Below are 13,291 nucleotides of genomic sequence, written 5' to 3'. Positions count from 1 at the left end.
GTCTTAAAATAAGAAAAGACTCTTAAAAGCATTACATTATACTTACTTTTTGTACAAGCGTTGTATAGAGCATCTGGTCTAACAGTTGGCATCCAGTTCATGTTAGGATCACAGACATATTTTTCAATACCTTCTTTCAACATGAATCCTTGTCTGCAGTAAACACTACAGGACTCGCCAATGTAAGTTCGTCCGGAATTGCAGACACCAGGAAGATACCAGCCATTTTGTATTGAAGGCAATTTTGGACATGTCGCAACTAAAATATTAACTCAATTGTATCAGTTAAAACTCAAAAATAAAGCAGTTTAATTCTACGTACAGTACAGTTGCATAGCCTACATCTTGACTGCAGGGCCGTAACTACCATTGGGGCAACAGGGGCAGTGGCCGAGGACCCCCATTTGGTTGGCCGTGAATAGATTTTAACAAGAAAAATAAAAATATGTATTTTAAAAGCCGATCCCAACGAAATATTTTTAAATGACAGTTTTAAAAATGTCTTACTGGGGCACCCTAGACCTCTTATTTTTTACAGGCCTTTTTAGAAGTTTTAATTTTTCACTGGGGAAATTAGTCTTTTCGACTAAAATCCAATTGAAACAGAACATAAAAAGTTTAATTATTACTTAGGAAATTAGTTATTTCGGTGTAATAAAACCTAAAATGCCATTGGAAGAGGGGGCCCGGGCTAAGCTGGGGCTTTCAAGAAATGAAAGCAGTGAATTCAAACGAACAAGACCTTCAAAACGAAGCAAGCAACTTCGTAAAACGCTTTCCAGATGATATTTCTGATCTATTCCCTCTCAAACCTTATCAGTGAAGACTACGTTTAAAAGAAAACTCTAGAGGGTCACCAGTGTTAACCCGGGAGTAGTCGCGCTCACTTCTGTAACGTGAACCGTCGCGTGCTAGATTTTATCTCACAATACGAATTTAAATAAGAATTTACAACAAATTTTTATTTTATAGCATTTTTATGTACTTGCTATGTTAGAAATATTATTTTTAACGATTATTATTAAAGCTAATTGGCTCTCCCAAAGCCATAAATTCCACAAAAAGAAAAAGAAGAAAAAAAATACCTACGCATTACTACACCATTCCTCGAGGCACCTACGAAATTTTTTCAAAATTGCAAAATTTTTTATCAAGTTATCGAGAAAAAAAAATAAAATGTGAGATTCTATCTAACGGCGCGACTACTCGCGGGTTAAAGAAATGTCAGACATGTTAATCGTAGATCACAACATGTTGTCTTCAACCTACCCTGATGTTTGTACAGCTTGTATACTGTCTATGACCGTCCCTATAACTGTGACCAAGGCTGTGAGAGGAAATTCGGACCAATGGGGATGAAAATAAGAGCCATCGATGTAAGAATAAACGGTAAAATAAATATTTAAAAATAGTTTTTTTGTACAAAAAAATTTTTAAATCAAGAATAACGCAACTGTAGATGGGGTTGAAAGTGGAGGGATTAAATTGAAATAATGAAATTCGAACCAATGGGGATGAAACTAAAAGCCATCATTGTAAGAATAAACGCCATATCGATGCCCCGGATGGTTACTTACCCCCTTCCGTTGGAGGTACACACCCCAGATCCCCCGATAGGGCCACAGATCGCGTTTGCCCCGGGTCCCCAACATCGTATTTACGACCCTGCTTGACTATATGATTTTCAATAGTTTTGATAGTTGCCACCCAAACTGAGTGACAGGTTTTGTAACTAGTTTATTGTTTTCTCAACATACAGCATAGCAATAACACCAAAGAAAAGAGCACAGCAAAGCAATTACTTTATCATAATATTAATTTTTAAAATAATTATTGAAGTTACCTAAACATTGTGGTTCGTTTTCTCCCCAGCTTCCAGAATCACTGCAAATCATCTGGGAATCTCCCATCAGTTTATAGCCTTCGTTGCACCACACATTACATTTTGCTCCTGAAGGCACAAAAGAACCCATCTCGGACTTGTCCCAGCATCGAATAACTCCGTTCGATGGAGCTGGAGGGACTCTACAGTGAGCTACCTTTGCCATTCTGCAAGATCTTTTATCTCTCTACAAAAAAAAAACAGTGTAGGCTTTAAAAGTATACAAAAAAATCCATATTCGCAGAATAAAAGATTTCGTTACTACCGAGGGCCAAAAGTCCCTGAAATCTTCGATAATTTTTACTTTAATAAGTTACAGGGGTGAAAAAAAAAAAGAGAAAATTGAGTGTGATTTTCAATTTTAAATACATATTTTATCCAAAAGAAACTTTTTATTTATTCTAAGGGACATTCGGCCCCTTGGTAATAATGTAATCTTTTATTCTCCGTCTAAATTTTTTTAAAATATTTATTAGTTTTTTGAGTATTCGAAAAAATGAATGCATTTAAAGAGCATTGAAGCCGAAAGTTTGCACCTATTCACTTAATTATAAATCTTATGGTTATCATTTATCATTGTCTTTTCGTAAAATGAAAGAAATTTGAAAATTTGTTTGTTATTGTAATAAACATGTTTTATTTGGTGATCTTTCCGGGCCCCATTCAAATACGGGCCCTAGGCAGGTACCTCACGGGTCTAGTGGTAAAATAGGCCCTGATAATCCGTGTCTATTACGTCATAAGACGAACATAGATGTGGGGGCTTTCGTTGACCTGTCTGACAAGTAGAACATGACCACAATAAAAATCCCCCCAATTTCAAGGTGTAACAGCATAAGCCGAAAAATAAATGGTTAGAGGGTATCTGACTACTATTATGCGAACTCTGGAGCACCTGGCACACTTCAGTTTCAATAGCCTTCCTGTAACATGCGGGGCTCTGCTGCAGGAGACATTTCGCCCCCTAGCTTCTAGTGGGAATCCGTATGGTACCCTATAAAAAAGAAGAGATATCCGATTCCCAGAGATTGGACACTGAAATGGAGTTAGCGACCCTCAAGTCCAGGCCTAAAACTAGCCTGAAAAAACTAAGAAGCTACTCCTAAATTGAGGCCATTTAGTCCCCTACATAGAAAAAAGGAAAAGCTACCTGGTGTCGCAAGAAAAAGGTATAAATACCATAATTAAAATAGGCTTACTCCAGAAGAAGCCCAAAAAAAGTAGTCGACCCATAAAGGAAACATCTTAACACTCCAGAAAGCCGACAGGCAAGAAATCAAGGAGTGATGCAGATAAAGGCGACATAGCGCTTAAACTTGCAAAACCCTTCTTTAGTTAAATGTCTAAAGGTAATAAATTGAGAATTTTACCCCAAAAATTCCCACGTCACCTCCTTACAAGAGAACAATCCTTAAGGAGATTATCCTAGATAAGATTCTAGAGCAACAAAAAGAAAAGAACGAAAAGTCTAACTTTTTGGGTGCTTAAAACAGACCTGGCTGGCTAGTTTTAATGTGCGCCGATAAAACCACATTGCAGTAGCAAAGACATTGGAGAAATACAATCATGGGAAGGTACCACACTAAGACCTGTAGAGGAAGCGGAAATTATTCACATTCCCGGAAGTAAGGATTACTCCATGTATTCAAAATTCTAAGCATAATACCGCTTCAAAACTCTAGCCTCCATACAGCGGCTTTTCATAGAAATTCCTGTGCAAGTTTACAATTCAAAAACTTGGAAGGATCCAACGGTGTTATTTCTACTAAAGACGAAAAAAAGTCCTATGAACTAACCGAAGTCTTATAGCCCCATATACCTTACCTTCTTTCTTATAAAAGTAATGGAGAAACTAGTAGACCGCTACATAAGAGGCGAAACTCTAAGGAGGAAACCTCTTCATAAACTCCCTAGATGCAAGTTTTGAAAAGACAATAGTGGCAAAAGAAATACCGCTCTGCGCTTCCATATCAACCCCAGCAAAACAACTTTGATACACAAGACATTTACAAAGGAGACGTAAATATAATTTAAAGGCTTCAATTATTTTTATGTAGCTTAATTCCTCGACAATTACTGGCCATTGACATGGTAGTGTTGCTTTCTCAATAAGGCAGTGTAATGTGTACTGTGTGTGTGTCAAGTAAATAGTGTCAAGTAAATAGTGTCAAGTAAATATCTTATTACATAGAAAAGTCACAAAGAAGAAAAGTTACAAAGAGATGTTAATTAGAATGGCATCACACCAGATTATCATAAAGAAGTAAAAAATCTGTGGGCAACCCTAAATCAAAATTCACCGAGGATAGTCATATGGAAAAAATTAATGTTATCCATATTCTTTGTGGCAATTTGGACCTGCCGCAAAACATTTGGAAAGACTTGGGCCTAAAACCGAAAATGACCCTCTGGTCATACCATAAAACGATGATTAGGCCCATGGTCACATACGCATTACTCGTATGCTGGCTTAACACACAACAAACAAGAGCTAACGTCAAGCTGTGAAATGTGCAGTGGCTAGGTTGTCTGGGAATCATAGTGGCATTGTCAACATGCCACATTGCCGCTCTAGAGGCGAAACTGAACCTTCCTCTCTTGCAGTTCTGCATAAAAAGGGAGGCAGTAACTACCGCCTTAAAACTACGACACTTAAAACTGCGAAAATACAAATAAAGCAACCTGGAGATCTACTTGGCTACCTAAAGATCTCAGAAGAAATTCCTTTGGATCCTAAGAGCAGATTCCAGATTCAAACTTGACTTCGAAACACTCCTTGAAGTAGTCATAAAAAACCACCAAATTGGTGAAGAAAATTAACCTAAAATGGAAAAGGGACTCGTTTACTTGGGAGTCAATAGTTGATTAGGAACTGTAAACAGTTCCTGAAGAAGCTGTCAGAACGCAACAAATTAACTTTGATGTGGGTGTCAGGTCACAAGGAAATTGAAGGAAATGAGGAATTTGACAGCCTCGCAAAAAAGAGGGCTGATACCCTATTCCAGGGTTAAGAACCCTTCTGTGGACTGTGGAAAAGCTATATCAGAGAGGAACTCCGGACCTGGGAACTCCATTAACTACGATTACATTAGCAAACGGCCATCAAAGTTTCGCCTACTGCAACAAACCGCCTTCTCGAAACGAGTAAAAAAGATATCAAAACGGTCACTGGCCTTCTCACTGGTCACTGCCCTCTGAGATATCTCAAAAACATGGGCAAATCGGATAGTGAGAACTGTCATTTCTGTAAAAACGAGAAAGAAACGGCATAACATATACCATGCAAATGCGTAGCACTGTTCTGCAAACGACTAAAATTACTATAATAGGTAAGTATAGCATCCACTGACATACGAAACAAGTCTCCTCAGAAGCTAATCAACTCCATCAGAAGTATTGACATCCTCGGCTTCAACAAGATGCACAAAATATCTTTATAGATCTAAGTGTTGTATAACCTTAACGATCGTACATAAATAATAGTACATAAATAACTAAAATAACAAGATAGTTTAGACAGTAATTATTGAAAAAACAAAACATTCAACACTTACTTGAAGAGAGTATCCTTCGGGACAGTCACATTTAAATCCTCCTTTAAAGTTCCTGCAGATCATTTCGCAATCACCATTGTTGACCAAACACTCATCTACATCGATACAAGTTCTATTTTTTACATCTTCTAGCTGCAATCCATGAGGACAAGTACATTGGAATGATCCCGGAAGATTTCTGCAACCGTGAGAGCAGCCTCCTCTATTGACACGACATTCGTTGATTTCCTTGCATACCCTTTTATTTGGTCTTAAAAGATATCCTGATGGACACGAGCATTCCCGTTTTCCTTCCTTATTGCGACAGATGTGGGAGCATCCTCCGTTGTTTTTGGTGCAGGGATCTTGATCCATGCAATTTTTACCTTTAAAAAATGATAGTTATTTTTAGGAATTTTTTCTAACACTTTTTAATGAAGTACTAAAACACTGGAGAAGATCTTGTTCAGAACTTGAGGAGGATAAAACATTGTATACTCTACAATTTGCGGACGACCAAGTCGTAGTGGCAGCAGACAAGGATGATTTAGAATTCATGACGAGACGGTTATTTTAAACATGTGTAGAGTGGAAACTTTCTGTAAATAGAAACAAAATACAGTACTTATGCATCGGGAATGAAGCAAAAGATATAATGGTCAATGAACATCAAACAATTAAGAACTCTGAGGAATACAAAATATATATTTGGGAACAACAATCAAAAAGATTGGACGCATTTAAAAGGAGAGAGAACAAAGGATCTTAAAAGGAAAAATGATGATTGGATGCCTAAACCCGATGATATTGCCAAACGAATTATCAAATCAAAGAAAACATCTAATGTTTAAGTATAGTGCTATATACATATATGCAACAGTGCAATTGTGCGATGTAGAAACATTGAAACTTACTAAATCCCTGGAACGACGCCTACTTGTACTTGCATTGGAAATGGACTTCTGGAGAAGATCAGCTCAAAATCAGGGCTATTCTTAATGGCATGAACTCTATGTCAAACAGCCAGTCACAAAAAAATCAAGGCTTGAAAGGATACAAAATGACCAAATCAGGAATGTAATGGGAGTCAAATCAACCATCATAAATAAAATTTAAAGAGAACAACTGATCTGGTATGGTCATGTTGAAAGAATGGATAACGGTAGGCTACCAAATAAAATTTTAAAATGGATGCCACGGGAAGAGAGGAAGGCCGAAACAATTCTTGCTAGGCGACATTCAGAAGGCAATGTCGGAAAGGAACCTTCACCCTGTCGATCGAAGAAGGTTATTCCATTCTGGCGAAATTGTTTTTTGATCTTACACATATTTATCTTGACACCCCATAGCTTATAGGGCTCATACTCTTCCTTTAATCTCCTTACTATATATTCCATTTCCTCCCTGTCTTGTCCAAAAATGACTTAATCATCGACAAAAGTAGTAAATGTATTTTATATTTTCTCTTGTAGTGGTATGTCCATTCTTCCCCATTTTCTATACATTCCTTTCAAAGCCTGATTTAAGTATATGTTAAAAAGTGTACGTGATAGACCACATTCGTGTTTGAGGCCCTTTGTGTTGCGATGATTACTTTTGTTATTTCATTGCCTAACTTTATTTGCACTTGTGTGTTTCTATATACAGCCTTTGTGTTATATTCACCGATTTTTCTCTGCATTCTCTGCAACGTCCATTCTTCTCATTGTTTCCCACAGTTGTTTTCTGGGAACGTTATCGTATTCTTTAACGTCGATAAAAGTTAAATGTGTTTCAATATTTTTCTCTTTTTTCTCTTTTATCACTTGTCTCATGATGAATACGAGTATATTACATAGGTACCTAAAAATGATCTGGCTTTTCGGAATCCGGCTTGTTCTTCGCCACAATGATACATCTGCTGTTATATTTTTTCTTTTATTTTCTTCTTCTTTTTCCTTCTTGCATGCAGGTTTTAAAGCATGTTTCTTGTTCAATATTAGCCTCCTAAATTGTATAAGTTATCGCACCATCTTTTTCTTGATCCGCCAATACTTCTTCGTCCATTTGATGACTTATCTCGTGCTATTCGTACTATCCTATCCTCTGCCATTCTACTAATGTGTTCGTTCCACTCCTGTTTCCGTTTTGTCACCCATCCATTTATGTCTTCTATATTGCATGATCTTATGTTTTCGCTTCTCTCCCTATCCAACAGATCTTTCCATGATATTCGTAGAAGTATTTTCATCTCTAGTTGTTTCTAGTGGTCGTCTCGTTTTAGATGTGTCAGGTCTTGTCTCCGCCGTAAATGTTAATATAGGTCTAATTGCTGCTTTATAGATTCTTGCTTTTGTGTCTCATCTTAGGTGTTTGTTCTTCCAGATTGTGTTATTAAGAGATACCGCCGCTTTATTTGCTTTTGAGCTTTGTTGTCGTACTTCCTCTTTAACATATCCGTAACTGGTTATATCTATTCCCAGATAACCTTGCTTCCTGGTTTATTATTTTCCCATCAAATTCCATTTTACATCGTAGTGGGTATTTAGATGTTGTCATAAATTTGTTTTTTTTTTTGCTGATATTATCATATTGTATTTCTTGGCTGTTGTATTGAAGATGTGTGTTAATCTTTGGAGATCGTCTTCTGTCTCGGCGATTAATCTGCATAACATAATATTTAGATTTCTTTGTTTCCCATTCTGTAACCATGACCTTTACGTACTGCTTCTATTATTTCGTCCATTATTATATTAAACAGCAGTGGGCTTGAAGAGTCACCTTGTCTGACTCCGCTTTGTACTGGTATAAACTGCGTTAGTTTTCCATTTATCTTTGCCTGTATTCGATTATGAAAGTAGATGTTTTCGATGGTTTGTATAATATTGATTGGTATGTTTCTTCTATACAGTAAATGTAAGACGTCTTCGGCTATGCGATCGAAAGCCTTGGCAGGTCTATAAAACATAGATAGATACTTTTATAATTGTGGAAAAGATTTTTGCTATTTAAGGCATTACACCGATTCCTCTATAGTTATATGTTGACCTTTTCTCACCTTTTTAATACGGAGGACTTGTACGATAGATTCCACTCATCATTTATCACTTTCCCTGCTTCAATTGTGAACAGTACCCATATAAAGTATATGATCCTTGCGCCTCCATATTTCAGCAGTTCCGTTTTTATGTTTCCTGGTCCTTGTACTTTGTTACTGTTGGCTTTGTTTTGTTTATATCTTCCTTTGTAATTTCGGCTTCCTCCGTCATTATTGTCTATTACTTTGCTGTAATTATTCGTATGATATTTTTATTTCGTTTAGAGTGTCTCCAAACCCTGAAAATTGCTCAAGGAATAAAGAGGAAGAACCTGATTATATGGGTATTGATAAATCATGACATTTGAATAGCTTAGCCAGTTTTTGGAAATGTGCACCTTGCTTCCTCTACCCTACATTTGATTTCTAGGGAATGGTAAAATTTCGTAATTTTCATTAAGGTTCTTACCAAGTAGTCGGTGTATCTTTTTACTATTTCTATTCGTTGACCGTTCACACTGATTCGCCCAATTTGCTGTTCCTTCTTAGATATCATCATACATTTTGTTTTCTTAATGTTTAGTGAAAGCTCATATCTTTGACGTGCCTCTGTGTTCCTATTCATTAACTTCTGGAGGGCTTCATGACTGTCAGGGAATACCACCGTGTCGTCTGCGTATCCGATATTATTGATACATTATCCGTTAATTGGAATTCCAGCTCCAACATTACCTATTGCTTTTTGAAGGAATTCCTCAGAGTATATACAGGGTGTCCAGAAACTCTACCGACAAACGAAGACAGGAGATTCCTCAGATAATTTTAAGACATTTTAACCCAATTCACCTAGTCCGAAAATGCTTTCTAAGGGAGCTAGAGCTCTTTGAAGATGGCGCCATGTAATTAGTTTTTCTTAAATACCTCTAGAACGCTTTTATTTAGAAAAATGAAAATTTGTATACATATTTACTTTCCAGAAATGAATCGATTCCATCTATTGCAAATTTGAGGCGTTGAGCGCAAAAGTGGCCCAAGCCCAAAATATTCAACTTAGAGAAAATCGCAAAATAAATTTTGCCCTTTTTTTAAATGCAAATTAAAGTTTCTTAAACTTAAATTGTATCATTTATTTTTTTATGTTTGTATGTAAAATGATGTTAGGTATGGTAATATTACTTTTTTTTGCATGTGATTGAAAAAATAAAGATTTGATTGTGGATTGGGCCGCTTTTGCATTTACGGTTTTGTTAAAACTGATCAAAGCAATAAGGGCTTGTGATACAAAAAAAAGGAAAATACAAGTATTTAAATTTATTCAAGGCAAATAAACTTTATTTACAATATTTTTCAATGGTCATCATCTGCTATTGCGCCCAGGTCCTGCTATTGCAACACGTTCATTCCCAGCTAGCAAGATAACGTTATATTAACGTTAAATTTAGGTTTTTTTGTGTTGTTACGTAACATCTATCAAAAAATGACGTTACTGATACGAAATTTTAATACGTATATTATACGTATGAATTTATTCGTTTCTGTAACGTGGCTCTTTGGTAGGTTTTAATACGTATGAATTTATTCGTCTCTAACACGTGGATTTTTGGTAGGTATAGACACGTATAAGATCTCGTTTGAGATTGCAGCGCCATCGCGTATTTATTTCGAAACTTTCTTTAATACCTAACCTTACATTTCCGTGATTAAAATCGTGTTTGATTTTATGGAGTTATGTCAAAAAAATCGAATTATTATTGTTGTGTGCCTCAATGTGATTCTTGCATAAAGCGTACCTAATAGTAATTTATCGTTTCATTCTTTCCCAAATAGGATAAACAAAATAGAATTCTATTCAATGACAGTTTAGTTGAAAAACGAAATGTATGGAAATATCTTCTAAAAATGGGGAAGCAGCCTAGTCCTTATATGAAAGTGTGCAATTTACGAATGAAGATTACTTCAAGGGTATGTTTATGTATTGTAATATAAAGTACTTATTAATAATTTTGTCTCTTTCTCTCACATAAAAGTTAAATATATAATAAATGTTTATTTCAAATATTTAATAAATGTGTCAGCATCATGTATTTGGTTTTATTTGCACAATAATTTTAAGTCCTATTTGTAAATATCATTTATGCCGAAAATTCTCCTAAAAAGTGACGTTTTTGTGACGTTAAAAAGGTTATGTAGAAATAACGTAAAATTGTTACGTAACATCGCTGTGACTTTTATACGTATATTTTAGGTAAAATTTGATGTAACTTTTGTCGTAACTTCTCCCAAAATGTTGACGTTTGTTTGACGTTATATATACGAACACTGTTAGCTGGGTTGTGAGTAGTTTATAAAATTCGTGATAGACGGGAGGAATATAGTCAAGTAACGCTAGCAAATCTTTGTATTTTGCTACTTGTATCGGCCTTGGTCCTGCAAATAATCGCTGATTGAATGTGGCAAGTTCCAAAAAGTGTTTCTTGTCCCGTTTTCTCATGTTAGCTTCATAAAAAAGGACCTCTTCGTTGTTGGAATATTTGAATTGAATAAATCCAGGTTTTTCCTTACTGTAGTGTAGCCACTGTATGCACAACCAGTCTACTTTTTCTCCTGTTTTAGTTGTTTTACCTTGCGTTATCGCCTTTTCCGAAACTTTGCGTGGAAAAAAAATTCTGTGGATTTCATTGCGACCACAGGAAACTTTTTCTTTTTTCGAGTGTCAGACACTACTTGCATCCAGTCACTAGAAACATAGATGTTTTTATAGTGCTTCTTGTTCTTCTCAATCAAAGTCCGAAATCTTGGTCATTCGCAGTAGATATGAACGTCCAGAGGCTAAGAATTTATGATCGATACTTTCTACTCTAAATTCGTTGCTTGCAACAATGTAAGTACAAAGGGCAGCTATTTTAAAGTTTCTGCTCTACGCTCCACTTTGATCACTGTACATAATCAATTTTTTCGTTCCAACATAGTTCTTTATGTAATGTGCAATGCAGGATCCTATTTCCTGCGGAGTCCACGTGAAGCAATGCTTTCATTCCACATGTGTTTGTAAGTTAGGAATTCCGAAACAAAACGTCCACAATTGCCTTTTGTAGTAGTTCAAGGTCAAATGGACCGCGTTATGTAATAGCGGATTAAGCGCCAAAATGTAGTTTTGAGATAAATCGGTTTAAAGATTTTAAATTTGTTTTTGGTACTATTTCTAAAATATAGTACTGACATGTTTCATATTTAATATATTAATGCAAATGTAAATAGACTTTTACATGTGTTTAAAATTTTTTAAAAATAATTTATATTTTAAAAGTTATTCGATCAAATGTCGCTTAATTCGTTAATGATTTTTTAAGATATGCATGAGTTAAGATCCGAATACCGGATTAAGAGACATATTTGGCGCTTAATCTGATGTTACCTTACAAAGGATGTCTTTTAATTCGATATCTTTAACGTTAGTAAATATGTTATGTTTTGTAATAAAGAATTAACCGACTATTCGTGGCGCTTGATTCGTTATTACACTTACAAAGATGCGGATTTTTGTTTATGACAATGGATTATGTACCATTATTGGCGTTTAGTTCGATATTACAAATCCTAGTGTGGGATTTTTTTTAAGAAAATAAAAAATGTCGCTTAATACTGGCATTTAAAAACAGCTTTTTTTTAAATTTTTTTACAAAAAACATATTTTTATACATAGATTTGCACCCTAGCTGCAAGATGGCACTATTATCTCGATTTTGGACTTTTGGCGGTTAATCCGTTATTACATAACGCGGTCCAAATGAAATAGCTGTCAGGCCGTTGTCGAGAACAGCAGCTGCTGTGTCCTGATTCATACCTATTTATGCGGCGTCTGCCTTTCTTTGATGTAGTTCTTGCCCTGCTTGAATAATGTGATAATATTCGTTATTTGCTATAGCGGATTTAATTTTAACGTTAAAGGCATCACATTTGCGACAACTGTCTGAAATTGGAGGATCAAAGCTCAAATTGAAGTTCCGATTGAAAATGCGAAGGAATACAAACATTGAAATGTTATTTGGTACCTCAGCCTTGTATCAATTGAATAATTTTATTATGTCTAGATCGGGAGATAGGATGTCGTAATATTAAAAAAATGTTTGTAGATACTCACCTGAACTTGTTTCGTCGTATTGTCTAATTGTATCACTCATGATATAGTAATTAACACAACAATTAACACTTTTTGCGGAACAAAATTCGGACTGTACCCAATCAGCTTTACGTCAAATCTGCAAATCTGCTAATGCAAAAGCGGCCCATGAGGTTTGGGCCGTTTTTGCATTTAAAATGACTTGGAATTTGAGAGTGCAAAAGTGGTTTGCACTGCCATCTCTCGAAGGGAAGCATGATTAGGGTTGGGTCGCATTTGCATTATAAACTCTGTTGTACTAGCAGGCCATTTCTGCATATAACTCATTTTTAAAAATTTTGTGGGTTGGGCCACTTTTGCGCTCAACGCCTCATTTCTAGTACCGGTCATAGGCGTTCGTTTTGGGTAGGGCAACGGTTATTTTATCGCATAACTTTTTTGTATTCAACTTTTAAGCATTTATGATACTGGATTATTAAATTGTGAGGTATTCTAGTACTAAAAGGTACTCTTACTTTAAGTCGGTAGGACACACCGTTTTCTAGAAAAATCGATTTGAAAGTTTTTAGTTCTGGGAATTTGAAAAAAAAATTGAAGAAACTTAAAAAAAAAACGATGTATTTTACCAACTTAAAGCAAGAGTAACTTTTCGTACTCGAATATCTCATAATTGAATAATCTAGTGTCAAAAATATTTAAAAATGAAAGACAATAAAGTTATGCTATAAAATAACTGTTGA

The 13,291-nt window shown here is 35.6% G+C and overlaps 1 protein-coding gene across 1 annotated transcript in view; it reads right to left on the bottom strand.

The window, feature by feature from the left end:
• The window catches only part of LOC114342101 (fibrillin-1), a 423,761-nt gene that overhangs the window by 34,371 nt on the left and 376,099 nt on the right, over positions 1-13,291 (bottom strand). Inside the window, exons 12-14 of the mRNA XM_050661746.1 lie at positions 5,437-5,801; positions 1,844-2,069; positions 47-259 (exon numbers count right to left, since the gene is read on the bottom strand). Of these exons, the coding sequence (XP_050517703.1) occupies positions 47-259; positions 1,844-2,069; positions 5,437-5,801 (804 nt within the window). The remainder of the gene's footprint in view (positions 1-46; positions 260-1,843; positions 2,070-5,436; positions 5,802-13,291) is intronic.

Source organism: Diabrotica virgifera, chromosome 9 (genome assembly GCF_917563875.1).
Source record: "Diabrotica virgifera virgifera chromosome 9, PGI_DIABVI_V3a".
Taxonomy (NCBI): domain Eukaryota; kingdom Metazoa; phylum Arthropoda; class Insecta; order Coleoptera; family Chrysomelidae; genus Diabrotica; species Diabrotica virgifera.
The sequence above is the reverse complement of the archived record's forward strand: the minus strand, read 5'-3'. Positions and strand labels throughout refer to the sequence as shown.